The following is a 19,200-nucleotide window of genomic DNA, read 5'->3' on the forward strand; positions in this document are numbered from 1 at the left end:
GTGAATATCCTTGAGCGACAAGTCTAGCTTTATTTCTGACAATTGTGCCAAATTCATCAGACTTGTTCTTGAATATCCATTTGGTACCGACAATATCGACATTTGGAGGACAAGGTACACATTCCCAGACATCTTGTCTTTCAAATTGATTTAAATCTTCATGCATCGCATTGACCCAAAAAGGATCTTTCAGAGCTTCATCAATATTCCTTGGTTCCACCTGCGAAAGATAACAACCAAAATTGCATATATTTTGAAGTTGACCTCTTGTTTTGGCTGTAGAATCCCTTCCCCCAATGATACTGTTGGGGTCATGATTCCTTTGAACCCATAAATGTCGTGGAGGGACACATTCTTGTTAATCAGGAATGGCTTGATCAGCGCTCTTCTCCTCGTCACTAGAAATGTCAGGATCAGTAACAGTTGGGATAACTTCAACTGATTCTGGAATTTCTTTGACTTTATCAATTGTCTCTGTTGAAGGCAACTCAGCAGGAGAACTATCTTGACGAAAATTACTAATGTCATCGATGATAACATTAGCAGATTCCATCATGACTTGTGTTGTGAGATTAAAAACTCGAAAACCACGATTATCAGACGCATAACCAAGAAAGATACCTTCGTCACTTTTGGTGTCGAATTTCCCTCTCTGTTCTCGATCTTTCAGAATATAACACTTACTTCCAAACACTCTGAGATAGTGTAGGTTGGGTTTCCTTCCATACCATAACTCATAAGGAGTGTTAAGGGTTTTAAACCGCAAATACACACAGTTGATCAAGTAGCATGTTGTAAAGACAGCTTCTCCCCAAAATCTTAAATGTAAGTTTTTGTTGTGGAGCATTACCCTGTCCATTTCCTGGATGTTCCTATTTTTTCTTTCAGCAACTCCATTAGCTTGAGGAGTAATCGGTGGTGAGTATTATTGAATGATCCCAAGTTCGTCACAGAATTCAAATACCTTGGTGTATTTGAATTCAGTGCCACGATTGCTTCGAATTTTCTTTAGTTTGCGACCTTGTTCGTTCTGGATTCTTTTAACAATAATCTTGAATTCACCAAGGGTTTCATTCTTATGGGATATGAATGAAACCCAAGTAAATATGGTGTAATCATCTACCATAACTAAAGCGTACTTCTTACCGGCAACCGTGGGTTGTTGAATTGGTCCGAAGATATCCATATGAATTAAATCAAGTGGAGCTTTAGTGAGGATATCTCGAGATGATTTGTGGTGAAATTTTGTTTGCTTACCCTTTTGACAGGCACCACATACACCTTCAATCTTTGCATTGATTTTGGGAATGCCTCTAACAAGTTCTTTATTAATGATCTTAGTTAGAAGGCGATAATTGATGTGACCAAAACGCTCATGCCAAAGATGTGTAGATTCCACCTTAGTCAAATTGCAGCGGTTGCTAAACTGAGTATCAAGAAGATAACAGTTGTTTTTACCACGAGTTCCTTGGAAAATCACATTCCCATATTTGTCAACAATGTCACATCAATTCGCATTGAAGATAACTCGATGACCCTTGTCGCAAATTTGACTAATAGAAAGAAGATTAACAGTCATACCTTTAACGTATACCACATCATGGATTTCTGGAACACCAGGTAGCTTGATCGTTCCCTTTTTGCTGATGTAGCAACAACTTCCATCTCCGAACGTTACAGGTCCTCCTTCATAGTCAACAGACGAAACAAACCACGTAAGGTCTCCTGTCATGTGTCGACTACATCCACTATCAAGAAACCATTGAAAGGGAGATGTAGATCTTAAAGCAAAGGCACCCATACTACTAGTATTTCTTGATTTAGAGTTTCCTGGTAGTGTTGTATGAGCTTTTAGAGAATCATACAGTTGTTTATCTTTCTTACAAAGATTACTTGCAACGTTAAGACTCTTTTGAAAAGACATACATGCTTGTTGTATATGATCGGATGGATCACAACATGAGCCTATGCTTTGAAGATTGTCTGACTGGTTCCTTATCATATCAGTTTTCTCAACATCCTGTCGTTGATTACTATCTGACTTATGACATTTTTTGAGAGAAGAACAACTGAGATTTTTCAAATTCTCAAAGGGAGTATTTCCAGATATCAAATCCATAAGAACTGTAATTTCTGCAACAAGACCACGGTTGATCCGGATTTGTTCATCCAACCCTTTATGAAGAGACATCAGTTTGTCAGACCTTTTCTTGCGGTTGTTTTTTACACCTGGGGAAGCGTCAATTGAGACTTTACGGTCCATATAGTCAGATCGCCACAAACATAGACTTTTGAGGTCTTTAGCGTGTCTGCCTGCTCTGATACCAATTGAAAAAGCGGGGGTCAAACAACACCACCCAATATTTCGCTTAGCAATCTGTATGGACTAGCGCCTAAATACTTTGCTAGAGAATCAACTAGACAGTCAGACTCAATCTAGATAAAAGTATCTCAAGGAGTTAATATCTCTCTCTTGATTTGATTTTTACTCAAGCTAAAAACAATAACGAGTCTTTATCAAATACAAGGAATAACTTGGACGGTACCAAAGACCAATGTCCAAGGATCAATCAATATTAATCAACAACCAAAGGTTGGATTTCCAATTAATGATCACGAACGGACAACCTGTATTATTTCAATTATATAAAATATAATGCGAAAAATAAATAACACAAACACCAGAAGTTTTGTTAACGAGGAAACCGCAAATGCAGAAAAACCCCGGGACCTAGTCCAGATTGAATACAGACTGTATTAAGCTGCTACAGACACCAGCCTACTCCAAGCTAACTTCAGACTGGACTATAGTTGAACCCCAATCAGTCTCCCACCGATCCAAGGTATAGTTGTACTCCTACGCCTCTGATCCCAGCAGGATACTGCGCACTTGATTCCCTTAGCTGATCTCACCCACAACCAAGAGTTGATGCAACCCAAAATCGCAGGCTTGATAATAAACAAATTTGTCTCACACAGAAAAGTCTATCAAACGATAAATCTGTCTCCCACAGATAAACCCTAGGTTTTGTTCCGTCTTAAGATATAAAATCAAGGTGAACATGAACCAATTGATAATCCGGTCTTATATTCCCGAAGAACAGCCTAGATTAATCAATCACCTCTCTACAATCCTTCCTGACTACACATGAGGTTTGTCGAGGAATCACAAACAGTGAGACGAAGATGTTTGTGACTTCTTTATCTTGCCTGTCGGAGAACTCTCACGATCTCTAGAAAATCAAAGATTGTACTCGTATGATAGAAGATGCAAGATCAGATCACACAACTATGATAAAGTAGTATCGATCTGGCTTCACAATCCCAATGAAGTCTTTAAGTAGTTAACCTGGTTTTAGAGAAGAAAACCAAAGGTTAAAGGAGAATCGACTTTAGCGAGCGCACTAGTATCACACAGAGGTGTGGGGATTAGTTTTGCACAATGTTATATGTCTCCTTTATATAGCCTTCAAATCAGGGTTTTGCCTTAGTTACAAAGCAATCCATATTCACCGTTAGATGAAAACCTGATTTAGATTCAAGCTAATATTTCTCAACCGTTAGATCGAAAACTTAGCTTGTCACACACACTTGGGTAGACATTTACTGGTTTTGTGAAAACCATGCCCAAACGTGTACGTGTATGTTGGTTCAACATAGTAACCCAAAAGGTTAACCATATGAGCATTTCACATTAACCTAGTTCTTCTTCACCATAACTAGTTCAATTGACTCAAATGAACTAGTTAGAGAGTTGTTCAATTGCTATGAGATCTTATGTAACTACACAAGGCACAATTGAAACAAAGATGATTCGATTGAATAGGCTCATGAACTTTATAGCCACGGCTTGCATAAAGCATTCCTTAGTAATTTAAGTTTCGTGTTCAGAGCATAACTTTAGATCATAACCTCTTAAGCTCACAAACAAGTTCGCGGACTTAAGACAATCGGTGGAGTTTTCCAAACTCAGCAGAAAATCTCGGCAAAGAGACTTTCGCCAATTTGTGGACTAGGTTCGCGGACTTACACGCAAACGAGTTTTTGGAAAATCCCAGCAGAAATTCTCGGTCGAGAGCTTCCGTCGGTTCGCGGATTAGGCAAAGCCAATTCCTCCGGTTTTTCTCAATCAACAAAGTTAGAAAACTTCGGATTAAGGAATACATGGTTATGTAATATAAACTCTCATTCCGATCATTGAGACATTCTCATAGGACGTTATGTAGTCGTTATTCACAGACCATTTCGCGTCAGAGGAATTTTCAAAGTAATTGAAACTTTTCATGACTTTCGTCACTAGGTGAAGATAAACTTGATCAAAGCGAAACGCTTTACCAACACATGATTTCGAGATATAGATAGGCGAGATATACTCGGCTCGAAATATCAAATGTGTATGATCCAGTCTATATAGCATACGACTTTTGTCTCATAATAAGTAGGAGATAAAAGAGATATACTTTTGAGTGATAGATAAGTTCAAGTCTCCACATACCTTTTTGTTGATGAAGTTCCACGATTCCTTGAGTAGATCTTCGTCGTTGTATGATGAATCGCCATGAAGTCCTTGAGCTCAACTACACTTTTCTATCCTAGTCCGAGACTTAGCTATGTAGGCTAGAAAACAAGACTCATAGTTTTGATCACTAACATTGACAAACATGCTTGAGATAGCAACACATGCGAGGTCAACCGAGCTATGCTCTAACAACATCAAATGATTGTGTCACACAGATCGTGTAAGATGTTCAAGGTAATTTTTACATGATCATCTTGATTTCATATTTAGTTTCCAACAAATGAATTTTTCATAACCATAGTTGTCAAGTAGATGATGAAGCATTCTAAGCTTTAAGCTCATATTTCGAGAATTATATTAACGAGATAAACTCGACTCGAAATTTCAATGTGTATAACATAAAGTCTATATAGCTATACGACTTAGTCTCATTAGTCGATAGAATTGAATAGACTTCTGAGTGATAGATAAGTTTTAGTCTCCACATATCTTTTGTCGTTGAAGTTCCTCCAAGTTTTTAGTAGATCTTGTTCTTCAAAAGGTGTGAAGTCTAATACTCAACTACACACTTCTATCCTAATCCGAGACATAGCTATAAGTAGACTAGAAATCAATCAACTAAATTTGACCACAAGTTTGAGATAGCAACACCTGCGAGTTCTACCGAGCAATGCTCTGACATATTTATTTTTGGGTCATTATAAATATTTTATTTTTAGTCGTTTAGATCTTTTTATTATTTTCTATGAATAGATATATATTTAGTTTTTCATCATCAACAAATATACTTGTTACAAGACCCATTACAAGTGTAACCGTGGCTGAAAAAATGTGACAATTTACACTGTGATAAAATCCTGATTTTGGTGTAGTGTTTTGGGAACCGATTTGTATTTGGCAGGAGAGTTGCTGGACCATCATTACTTGATGTTAAGCTTCTTTTTTTTCCTGATAAATTATTTTTGCGTTTTAGTAAGTGGCAACATTAGTTATATCTCTCCGGCCTTAAATCATGCAACATAACAAGACGAAGCATGTTGCAACAGATTATCACTGTGCGGGCAGACTTGTGTGATTCAAAGCTCTTCATGCTTTATATTGTTTCTAGTAACGGCAGAGCCACAAAATCTACTTTGGGGAGACAAAGTTTGTTCAGGGTAGGCAAAAAAGGCAGAAAAAGGCTTGGGCTGGGCAAAAACAACCTTGGCATAAGCAAAAATGGGTTTGGCAGCCAGCCCAACAGGGTAGGCAACTGACAACCCTTTTCCCATGGGCTGGCTCCGCCACTAGTCTTTCTACGCTTGACGACGTTACTTCTAGATTTTCCTCCCTTAGTTTTTTTCTCAGATTTCGGCTGCCATCTGCACTTGTTATTTCCTCCACTCCCTTCGTCTTTATTGTGTAATTGACCTGTCTAACTATGCTTGACATGTTTTCTGTACTTATTCCTCCATCAGCGGCACTACATATTCTTGTCACTTATTCTTACGGTAAAATATTTGCATAATAAAGGCAGAGGAAATCAGTGAGTAATGCAAAGGATACTATACTATCTGACGGTTGGTAGATGCATCATTATCCAGTTCAAGTAAGGTCACGCGTTTTGGTTTTCCACTGCGAGGAAAACCATGGCATTGGAAACTTGGAACAAGGCAAGATAGTCGTAGTGCATTTGTCCTCTCTACATCTAACATGTGGAGTATAAATTAAACTGCGATCTTTGGGCAATGTGTAATACTGACCTAACCCTTGCTAAGCCCAAACTCAGCCGCTGAGCATCAAGTATTCAAATTTTCACACCAAGAAACAGCACTCACTTCCACCCAAGACATCTTAGAGAAATCCAACCTCGACATATTTAAGGTAACCTCTTCTGTCCAAACACCCTCACTCGATGCTGTATATTTCTTCATACGATTCCAGAAAGTATACAATGTTGGATATTTTCAAGGTTTGCGGCTACGTAGAGTTATACGGTGATCGACCTGATCGGTCAGGTCGTGGCGGTCTAGGGGGCAACGCTTCCTAGCAGAGTCCGAGACAACGTCTCGTGGAAATTTTTTCTGGTTTTACTTTGTAAAACCTAGAAGTTTCTATTCAAAATTGAACAGACGCGTCTCTTCCCATAAGCCATCATTAATGGCTTTTGGAAGCGTCTGTTGGTGATGAAATGACACTACCAACAGGCATGAATATCACTATAAGTAGCGAAGATGTTCTCCCATTCCAACACATCAAAAAACAATCTGTTTTCTTCTTCTCTAAAAAGCATCATCAGAACCTTATACATTGTGATTCTTGGTCGGGTCAAGGAAGTACAATCCTTGAATTCAATTACGGTGTTAGGGCCTCATTGAATCCTGAAGGCATAATTCGAGAGACCGTTTGTACTCGCCAAATTTATTGAGAAAGGTCAAATTATTGTCTAAAAAAATCGAAAGAGCCTTAAAGTCAGGGGTACACCATTTTCTGTTTATGTTTTCATCCTCTTGTTTAACCCAAAATTTCCAACATACATTACCTACGCACACGTATTTTGATATTTAACCATCTAATTCTAAGGCTAATTCCATCGTAATCACCAGAGTATGGTGGTAGACTGGTAGTTTCTCTACCACTAGATGACAATCATCATCACAACACATTACATGCAATTTATCTTCAAAGCAAACGAGTGAAGCAGTAGACTTTCACCTACAATTCCTTTAGGAATCTCTAATGTACTCCACTTTCCATCACCAACGCACCCAAACAAGGAAATAAACCAATGATTCGATATCATTAACAAGATTGGCACTAACATTTTTCAGCTCGGAGACGACGAAACGCAATCATAAGTACAAGAATCCTCTTCTTCATCATACATATGATCAGGGAATTCTTTCAATATTAGGTAACTGAATAGTCTCTGATGATAAAGGGTTTCATAGAAAACAAACCCATTTGTCATCTTCATCATCACAACGATCGAATAACTAACCATCCTTGATGAGATGGTTTCCGATGAAAACGTGTCACTACCACTAATTACAGGCATAGGTTCACAAATATTATAAAAAGCTTGGTTTTGTTTATTACCTTCCTCTTCCTATGGTGTCACCAGTCATGGTGCTGCTAATAAATAAACGAGAGATTGTAGAAAAACCATTTTCATATGTAGCGAGCTAGAATTGACTCTGAGACCATTTTTAAAGTATGTCTCTGCTCAAGTCCGTCGTGTGGCTCATGAACGTAAACTAGTAATGGACGACCTGATAATCTCGTACATTAAACCTACCATAAAAAGAGCCGTCGATTATTTGGACAGAAAACTGGGCTAAGGTTACCAACACTACATTTTTTTAAGCAATCGGAGATTGGATGGAATTTGGACAAAACGGGGATGGGTAAATAGGAAAACCCTAATAAAAGAGAAACAAAATTCAAATACCAAGCAAGCCCTCTCAGTCTATCACAGTTCATTCAGATCTCCTCTGAGAATGAGAGGAAACATCTGACTCGTCCAAATAATGCTTAAGCATATCTTCTTCATCATCTGCCAACAATGAAGTTAAGAAAAATCAGATATGAACGTATGAAAGTCCGCCGATGTGAAGTAACAAATAATTAAACACAAAATTAGTTAAAAAGACCAAAATTAAGAATTTCTGGGTGAAAAAAACTTGTACATTTTGATACTATTTAAATGGACAAAAATTAAAAAGATACTGTTCAAATGGACAAAAATATAAAAATAGCCAAGATGTAACCAGTTTCATCTTACCCATTTTCAAATATTCTTTCTTATTTTTAATTTATATCAGGATGCATCCAGTTTCATCCTTGCTATTTTTTAAGTTTAAGCCGCGATGAATCCAGTTTCATCCTTGCTATTTTTTTGTGTCTATTTCACCCATACTAATTTTTACTCATCCATTTGAACCATGTTTTAATTTTTTTTGGACAAATGACCCATTTTCCGATAATTAAAGCGAAACGAAAAATTCACCTTCAAAGTCCTCATCGTCAAAGTCGATATCTTCGTCATCCTCATCTTCAGACTCATCAGCAATTTGTGAGGCACCTTTCTACAAGATGAAAGATTGTTTCCTTTAAATTTAGTTCAAGAAAGTTTCAGAAAAATTCAACCACTGTAATAAGAAAGAAGTTGGGAGACGAATATTCCTCTTTCAAACCACTCTCGCCCAGTAAGCTTCTTCTCCTTGGTTGTCGTGAGCGCAGATTCGGGCATTAGCCTGAAAGTAGATAAATATTAAAATTTGTAAATCAAGATATCAAAACTCGTGTGCCATCAAAAAAATTGAGCAGCCCAGAATTTAGAAATAAAATTAAATGAGTTTGGCATGTTTGGTTTGAACAAGTCAGGCATCTTACTTAGCTCGCTCTAGTGCCAGTTCTGCTTCAAAACGTTCTCTCCAAGCAACAAATGTCTGGACTGTCACTGCATCTCCATGTGGTATAATTACCTAAAAAAGAAATTGTCAAAGAAAAAAGTAAACTGTCAAAATGCAAGTTACCATAACCAACATGGTATTGTTGTACCAGAGCCCCACAAAATCACATTATTACCTAGACAAAAAACCGTTATACAAAAATAAATAATAACCAGAACACCTTCAGTGTACAAAACATATCATAAAGTAGTAACAAATTAAATTAGCGTACATCATCTTTAGTCGTCTCCACTACTTCCTCAACCACAACTTGACGGAATGTTTCATCCAGCCACTCTTTCGCCGATAATATGAGTGTGTAGATCTTAGCCATGCCAAGATTTTCGGATGCCTAAATAACACAAAAGTTCCAACCCCAAAAATTGCAGTTGTTTTTGAATTTGATAGAAGATGAACACAGCAAAAAAAACTGATGATGCAAATATATTTACTTGATAATTTCCTTTGGAGTATTTTAAATAGTTGGAACATTTATGTTAAACCAAAATGCACATGAAGCAACATTTTCCTTAATTAGTTACATCCACAAACTATGGGAGAACAATGCAAGTATAAGTGTCCTTACATCTAATTAGAAATTAGTTACATATAAGCATGATCAAATCGATTTAGTCACACTACAACACGGCATTATAAATTAATAGAATCAACTTCAGCAAATATGAAAGAAAAGAGAAAGAGCAGAAGAAAATCATCAAGATCGAGCTATTTTCAAATTGAGAAACTACAGTACTTGTTCCTAATGAAAACTGGTTCTAGGCCTCGGTTTAATCAGGTTAGAAGTTCAATCAAAAGCAATTAAGACAATTTGTTTCTGAGAATACATAGATATAACATAAAAATTAGTTAATGCCTAAGAGATTTACCTCCTCCTCAAGCTTTTGTTTTAACGCCTGGAGATGATCTAACGATATTCCTTTTAAACTGCACAAAATAAACCCGGAATAACTTAATTGTTTGAACCAATCCAGGTAGGGGGCATAAAAAGAAGCCAAAAAAGTAAATACAACAAGGATAGCCAAGACGGGGATTCCGACTGAGAAGTACTTAACAATATTTAGTGTTTTGTACATGGGTTATCAGGGCCGGCCCTGGCATTTTGCTGCCCCAAAGCTTACCAAAAAATGTTGCCCCCTTACATACAGCAAACTACAGTCAGGAGCATAAGGTGGTGTACAAACTATGTTAGCCTCATTCTCTGTCATATTTAAGCCTATAAATACATATATTAAGTTCCCAAATGTTTCCACAAGCTTGTCAAATATCTCAACAGAACATATATTCAAAAAACAATAATAATAAAAGTTCATTCGACTCGAATAATAACACAGATTACCATCTATTCGAAAATGACCCTTCTTACATTCCTGGGTGCGAAATCAGAAAGTACAATTTTAAAATCAACTTGCATAGCCATGTCATTTTCAATATAATCCTACTAGTCTTTCATGCGACATAGTTGATCGAAGATACGAGAAAATCAACTTTAGCTTAGAAAAACTTCTTTCCGCGAAGGCGACTGTGACTGGAATCATAAGCAATATCCTATAAGCAATCCATGCATTAGGGTAACAACCACCCCTTCTTAGTGAAAATTGTAAGACATCGATTGGCTTACTACACGAACTAGGTAGTACAATTCGCATGACGATTAGTTCCATACATAATTCCCTGCCATCAATATCACTAGATCTACCATGCTTCAAATAAGCTTCAAGTGCAACACATGCACTCATCAATTCATCCTCACTCATATATTTCAACTTGTTCAAGTCATAAAAAAACCCAAATATTTCTTCGTACATTTGAAATTGTTCAAATATGGTTCGGAATGAAGACATAGCACTTTCTACTATATATAAGAAGTAATTTTTTCTAAAAAACTCCTCACCTGATGTTGGTTCGGTAGTACGGGTGGTACGAACTTCACGAAATGTAGGTTCAGTTCCCATCGCTCTTGCAATATCCTTAGCTTCATCCATTTCCTTTTGAAACCCATTTACTCTAAAGTTTTTAAAAAACTCAATAAGACCTTTCATTTGTTGTATAGCAACACCGATGTCCATATCTTTAGATTGCAATGACTTACTCACAATATTAACATCAAAAAGAAGTCTATACCAGATAGTCAAGCTAAGATAAAATTCAAAATTATGCAAGTCAAAACTTACTAAGCTGTCGGCAGTGCTGACTTCTTGAGAGATAGGGGATGAATCTCGCAATCTCTCTAAAGCATTTCGAATTTTTGGAGCTTGGTATCTTATTGCTTTGACACTTGCGACACGTCTTTCCCACCGTGTGTCTGACAACGGTTTAAGTGTCCATCCCTTCTTTCCAATCTCCTCTTTAAATGCATCCCACTGGTTGGTTGAAGCTGGAAAAAGTGTATAAATACGTTGTATGGATCCAAAAAAAGAACTTGCTTTAGGACAAGACTTGGCCATATCTGAAAGTATGAGATTAAGACTATGACAAGCACATGGTGTGTATAAATCTCTTGGATTGATCTCGAGTAATCTTGCACGCACACCTTTATGTTTTCCTTTCATGTTTGCTCAATTGTCATACCCTTGTCCTCTTATATCATCAATGTTTAACCCAATATTGATTAATGCATCTTCAAGTTCAAAAAATAAACCTTCTTCTGTTTTATCTTCCACTCGCAAAAACCCAAGATAATACTCTTCGATTCTTGCTGTTGAAACATCTACGCATCGGATGATAATATACATTTGTTCCCTGCGAGAAAAATCAGGAGTACAATCAAGAATAACTGAAAAGTATTTGGCTTCGTGGATTTTCTTGACAATAAGCTTTCTCGTTGCATCGGCAAGCATTGAAATCAGTTCGTTTTGAATCTTGTGGCTGAAATAATGAGTACACATTTCATTCTTTTCAATGCTCTCCAGATGATACTTTAACACGGGATCATATTTTCCAAGTGTCTCTATGAAGCTTAAGAAGTTACCATTGTTTTTTGTATAAACTTTCTCATTATCGCCACGAAATGCTAAACCATTCTTCGCTAGAAACAACACTCCATCCTTCATCCTCTCCAATACTTCTTTATAATGTTCTCTCTTTGTTGATCTGTTTTTGTATTATTTTGTCGATAGTTTTTTCCTTTCTCAATCTTAATTCCAACTCAAGCCAATCATACATACAACGATGATGCACTCCACAGTTTTCATGACTTGCGAGTCTTCCACTTAGGTAATTCCAATCATTAAACCCAGTACTGCACAACTGATAATTAATTTCCCTTTTCATGAACAGTTTACAACAAAAACAGAATACCTTGTCCAAAATTTTCGAATACACTAACCATCTTCTATCTTGTTTCTCAAAATTGCTCAATTTCCAAAAGTAATGATAGCTAGAGAAACAATCTTTCTTGTCATCTCTAGGGAATATGATATTGTCAACTCTTACCGGACCCTTCTCTACCAAAAAATCAACAAGTTTTTTATCAACTGTTTCCCAATTACATGGATCAAGCATGTCTCTATCTGTTAACTTATCACCACAATTTCCAACTTCATTATTTTCTGCTGTTGTGTTTACATCATCCTCATTTCTATCTCTATTATCACCATCAGCACCTTCATTCTCATTATTCACCTCATATCCACTATCATTCATACCGTTAGTAGCACTTCCATAATTCTCATTGTCATTAACACCATTATCAGCAACACCAACATTCACATTCCCATTAATCCCCTCATTAACACCATTATTAGCAACACCAACATTCACATTATCCTCCTCAATCCCATTATCAGTAGCCCATCACTTACATTCCCCTCATTCATGCCATTATCAGCAATACCATCGTTCTCATTCCCCTCATTCATACCCTTATCATCTGTAGCATCATCTTCGTTGGTGGCGTTCCCAACTATTGGTTGATTCCTAATCAAAAACTTATCAAAAGAACCTGCAAAAGATTTAGTAGATGCCAATATCTTTTTTTGGTTCTTCCTATTTTGACATCCAGATGATTGTTTTCTTTTCAGAGGCATACCTGCCATTGATTCAACAAAGAAAAATGCTCAACAAACAAGAACAACAAACAAAAAAATTCACTAAAAATTGGGGGTTCAATTAAAAAAAAATTTCCCTAAAATATACAATTAAGTAATGCTAACTGAGATTCAAAAGATAACATTTAAAATCAATCATAAAACATACAGAGAATCTATTCTTATGGGGGTTTAAAACTTTTTTCCCTAAAAATACACTTAAGTTATACTAACTGAAAACCAAAGATTAGATGCAAAATCAATCATAATATATAAATGTCAATCTATCTTATGCTTCGTGATTGAATTGGGGTTTTGATTCTACTTACCGTGGAGATGGTGGTGTCGCAACAATGGCTCAAGTGGAAGAGCCGAAGAGCCAGAGGAGCAGGGAAGGAAATAAGGAAGAAGACGAGATTTTGATAGAAAAATCGAGAGAAAAAAATCTATCTGTAATATATGATATTTATTATATATTTAGCAATAAGTCTTTAAAGTAAGTCCTTGTTCATAGTATGCCCCCTACTTCTCTTCCTATACATCCTTTTTACTTTCTGTACTCACGTTTCAAACCTTCATTTTCATTTTTTTTATCACAAACCCCCTAGATAAAATCCTATTTTTGCTGCCCCCTTCGCTGCTGCCCCAAAGTCAACCTTTGTTGACTTTGCCTCAGGGCCGGCCCTGTGGGTTATGGGTAGATTAGATCGGATAATTTACTTTACAAGTTGAGCAACTTGGGTACAGATATACATTTGATGACTGACTACTGGATGGTCACATAACACTTGCAGAACTGAAAAAATATGGAATCCACAATAACTTGCATGAAAATAGTCTCTCATAGTTTGCTATTAGGTGAGTGAGAATGAATCTACTCAGTGAGGAGTGAATAATTTTGTGAAGGTCAGGTCAATTTGGATTTGCCCCATCTAAAAGGTAGCCACCAACAAAAGATGCATGAATGCAATCAAAACGAAGCAATCAAAACGAAGCAATCGCCAAAAACCACGAAGACATACTTGAGGTCCTAACGGTGTCTCGACCAAATATACATGGCCCATATAAAATAAGTCAATGGTATTTCAATTGACCATGATCAGCAACAGTGGTGTTCGACTATGAAAGACTAAGCGAAGACAATATACTACAGGACATGTCTTTATGTAGAGAATCATAACGATATGTATGTTTACCAGCCTTATCATTCGCCAAATAGTAGGAGATTCAGGGTTATCCACTCATCTTATCAGAATATTTCACAAGAAAAACCACGACATACCCGTGGTCCTAAAAGTAACTCGACCACATATGGATGGCCCATATAGAAATAGTCAATGGTATTTCAATTGGCCAAAATCCGAAACAGTAGACTTTTCGACTATGAAACACTAGTAGGAGACAATGTACTAGCAGGTCTTTATAAGTAGAGAATCAAAACGATATGTATGTTTACCAACCTTTTCACGTGCAGCGGTGGTGGTTCATCTGGGTACTTTTCGGTGTGAGCAAAAACTAAAGCCAGTAGAACTGTAATATTAAAAAACAACAAAATGTTAACTCGAAGGCGTTTGTAGTAATGAATAGCATACATAATGAACGAATTAACAACCAAAATACAACATCACTAAATTAAAATGTTTAATGTGTGTTTCTACTGGCAACAATGTGCGTATCTTTCATTAAGAAATTCTTTTTGTTTATTACAAAGAAGTTAAAATTTCATTACAGACACGGGATCCAATCCTCAAGTATTTGTATAGACCAATCATAAACACTACTTTCACGTGTACACAAGGCGTGTGACAATTGCCAACTGTGAACAGCTTGGCATGAGCTGTAATTACTTATCCTTCACTGCTTTAGATTACTTATCCTTCACCACTTCATCAGCTGAAATATCTTGTGCTTGTATATCTGGAGCTAACTGATTGTAGAGAACACTATCAGTGTTAGTATCCCCCCTCAAGCTCAAGGGAGCATCTATGACATTGAGCTTGGATCTTATATCAATAAATCTGGGACCATGAAGATGTTTTGTAAAAATATCGGCTAACTGATCCAAAGTGTTCACATAGAAGACATCTAAAGCTTTGGACTGTACTAGTTCTCTAATAAAATGATATTCTAGATGAACATGTTTCATTTTGGAATGTTGAACTGGATTAGAAGCAAGAGACAGAGAACTGATATTATCACAAGCAAGTTTAGGAATACCAGATATAGGGAAGTGCAAATCCTGAAGTAGATAACAAATCCACACAATCTCAGCTGCACTATGAGAAAGAGTCCTGTATTCAGCCTTTGTGCTGGATCTGGAAACTGTGGTTTGCTTCTTAGATGACCAAGACACTACATTTGAACCCAAAAAGATGCAATATCCACATGTGGATCTCCTATCATCAACACAGCCAGCCCAATCAGCATCTGAGAAACTCAAGAGAAAGGTGGAACCTTTTGTGAACTTTAGACCAAAACTGAGAGTTCCCTTAACATATCTGAGAATCCTTTTGGCAGCAAGCAAGTGTGGAACTCTAGGATGTTGCATGTGCTGATAAACTAAGTTTACTGCATAAGACAAATCAGGCCTAGTCCATGTAATATAGTGAAGAGAACCAACCAATGATATGTATTCAGATGGATCTTCAAGTAAATCTCCTACATCCTTGGACAGTTTTTCAGAAGCAGCCAATGGTGTTTGATAAGCTTTAGCACCTTCCATATTGAATATTTTTAGCAAATCAACAACATATTTAGTTTGAGAAAGAATCAATGTCTCTGAATCTCTTTTGACCTCAAGTCCCAAAAAATAGTGAACATCTCCCATATCCTTTATTGGAAACTTTGTTTGAAGATGAGAAATCACTAATTGCAAGAAACTTGGTGAAGAGCCAATAAGAAAAATATCATATACATAGATGAGAGCTGCTGTGATGTGTGATCCATCATGATGCACAAAGGGAGAAGGATCATCTTTGGAATTCTCAAATTTTAAACCCAAAAGAGATGTACTTAGATTTTCATACCATGCGCTAGGGGTCTGTTTTAATACATAGATAGCTTTGTGCAGTAAACATACATGATTAGGCTTCTCAGGATCAACAAAACCTGGAGGCTGAGACATATAAACTGTTTCTTTCAAATCACCATGAAGGAATGCATTGCTGACATCAAATTGATGTATATTCCATCCAAACTGAACTGCCATAGAAAAAATTATCCTTATTGTGGTTAGCCTTGCAACTGGAATGAAAGTCTCATCAAAATCTATGTCATGTTGTTGGTGATAGCCTTTGGCAATCAACCTAGATTTATGTTTGTCAATAATGCCATCTGCTTTGTACTTGACTCTGAAAACCCATTTACAACCAACTATATGTTGAGCTTCAGAAGGATCCACCAGTGACCAAGTACCAGCATGTTGTAAGGATGTAAATTCATTTGCAGAAGCAACTCTCCAAACCTTTAGTTTATGAGCAACAGTAATACAAGTAGGAACTGTAACAGAAGCAGCTAACAAAGCAAGTTGTATAGGGTGTTTAGTTGGAAAATATGATTTTGGAGTTCTTATGCCATTCTTGCCCCTAGTTGTCATGTGATGAGCATTGGTAGTGACATGAAGAGATGAAGGCTGAGGAACAGATTGTAAAGGAATAGTTTGTGCAGGAGGAGGAGATGAAGCATCAGATAATTCAGGAATGGGTACTGAAGTATAAAGAGCATCTTTAAAGGGAAAAGAAGTCTCATTGAAAGTGACATGTCTTGAGATATACACAGTTCCAGTAGATGGGTCTAGACATCTATAACCTTTTTGATGCAAACTATATCCTAGGAACACACAATGCTTGCTCCTTGGTTCAAGTTTATTGGAAGTATATGGCTTTAACCATGGAAAATAAGAGCAGCCAAAAACTTTTAGAAAAGCATAATCTGGAATTCTATGAAAAAGCATTTCAAAAGGAGTGACAAACTTAATTGCTTTAGTTGGGAGTCTGTTAATAAGATGATTAGTTGTAAGTAAAGCGTCAACCCAATAAGAGGGTGGTAGACCAGACTGAAACAAGAGAGTTCTAGTGACATCCAGTAAATACTTATGTTTTGTTTCAGCAACACCATTTTGTTCTGGTGTGTTTGGACAAGACAGTTCATGAGTAATGCCGTTTTGATCACAGAAGGAATGCAGAAAATCATTTAAGAATTCACCAGCATTGTCAGTTCTGATGGTAATGACAGAACAAGACAAGTTTTTCAATTCTTGTTACAAAAGAATGAAAAGCATGTTTAAAATCATCCTTAGAATTTAAGGGTAGAACCCAACAATACTTTGTGTAATCATCTATTATATTAGCATAATAAAGAAAACCAGATACATACTGTTCATCACAGGGACCCCAAAGGTCCATATGCAACAACTCCATAGGTTGTTTTGCAGAATGTAAAGAAAGTTGAAATGGTATTTTGTGACTTCTACAAACTTTACAATCTAAGCAAGTAAATGGTTTATTAGCTACATTCTTTAGATTGAGATGATTACGAATTTTCTGAAAAGTCTGAAATGATGGATGACCAAATCTCTTATGAAGAAGAGTATGATCTATTATGTTGAAGATAAGGAATATGTAGTTGGAGTGAAGTTGATTGGATAGAGGCCATGTTTATGTGGACCTTGGAAAAGAGTCTTCCCAGAGCTCAAGTCCTTCACAGAAAAGCCAGTTGAATCAAGAGTTATTGAGAAGTTATTTTCAGAGGTGAATTTATGAATTTATAGAAGATTGTGAGAAGATTTTGGCACTATTAGAATGTCACTAAGAGAGAAAGAATGATCATGCACATGTTTACTAGCAGAACCAAGGTGAGTTATAGGTATACCTTCACCATTTGCAGCTTTTATAACCTCTGCACCATCATAAGGAGTGAGATCTTGTAAACCAGCTGAAGTACAAGCAATATGTGAGTTTGCACCACTATCAGAAATCCACTCATCAGTATCAAATATGTCAGCAGCATCTAACATTGCACTCAAATTGGCAGGTGGTTGCTTTCCTTTGTAGTAAAAATGAAGCCTATGAGGACATACATCAGCAAGATGTCCAAGTTCAATGCAAATTTGACAGACTGGATCTGCAGGTGGAGTGTAAGCATAACCTCTGCCAGATTGAAATCTTGAGAACATAGCAGGATTAGGATATCTGACAGAAATACCTCTGCCTATATAACCTCCTCCCCTGTGTGAGTAGGATCCTCTAAAAGCACCTCTGTGTGAGTTAGCTAAAAAAGCTTTTGCCTCAGTTTCACTTTTCACTGCTTTAGCTCTATCAGTAGTAATAGCTTCTTCACTAAGCAAGTTATTATGTAATTCAACACAAGTCACAGGTGGACTTCTATGCCTCATAGCAGTGGAAAATGGAATATAATCAGGACTTGGAGCTTTTAAAGTGATAACAACAAGCTCTTTGTCAGAGATCACTTCTCCTGAAGCAGCCAATTGATCTGAAATGCTCTTGATCTCATTAATCAATGATGGAATTGACTTATTTACCTTGAGTTAATGAGAGTAACTTTGTTCGAAGTTGTATAGAATGAGTAGAAGATGCTCTTGCAAACCGATCTTCAATACTGATCCACAATTGATGAGAAAAAGTAGAGCTGGATAAGTATGTAATAACAGTATCGGAGACTGTTGAATTGAGCCACATGATAATTGAAGAATCCTCATCCATCCAATCAGTGTACAATGAATTCTCAATTCCATTTTCTTTATTTCGTCTATTTGTAAATTGAGCAAGACATGGATAAGATCCATCTAAGAACTTCATGAGTTTATATTTTTGGATTATTGGATTTAGTAAATGTTTCCAAGTAATGTAATTGTCTTCTTTAAGTTTTAGGTTAACAAAATGAGTAAGATGATGAAGAGGAACTTTTGAGAAGGAATTTGCAGTTGGATTCTCCAATAAAAACAAACAATTACTAGATCTGAAGATGGAAAATAAAAGATCAAATAAAGAAAGTAGAGAATCGTACCGTAGTTGCAGAAACTGTAAAGAATTTGTATGAAGATCTTCAAGAAAACAACGGAAGAAAAAACTGAATTTCAAATAAAAGAAAGATTGATTTGAGAAGATAATCTTCTCAAGAAAACACTGAATCAGATGAAAAGATTGAAATCTGATGAAGAGAGGATCGAATTTATAGGTTGAAG

General features: G+C 36.6%; 1 protein-coding gene across 1 annotated transcript; it reads right to left on the bottom strand.

Moving 5' to 3' along the window:
- Window positions 1-10,397: 10,397 nt before the first annotated feature.
- LOC113352197 lies at window positions 10,398-11,417 on the bottom strand. Its single transcript, XM_026596044.1, has one exon. The coding sequence runs from the start codon at window positions 11,415-11,417 to the stop codon at window positions 10,398-10,400; it is 1,020 nt and encodes a 339-aa protein (XP_026451829.1).
- Window positions 11,418-19,200: the final 7,783 nt, after the last annotated feature.

The sequence above is a fragment of the Papaver somniferum genome, chromosome 2, assembly GCF_003573695.1.
Source record: "Papaver somniferum cultivar HN1 chromosome 2, ASM357369v1, whole genome shotgun sequence".
Lineage (NCBI taxonomy): Eukaryota > Viridiplantae > Streptophyta > Magnoliopsida > Ranunculales > Papaveraceae > Papaver > Papaver somniferum.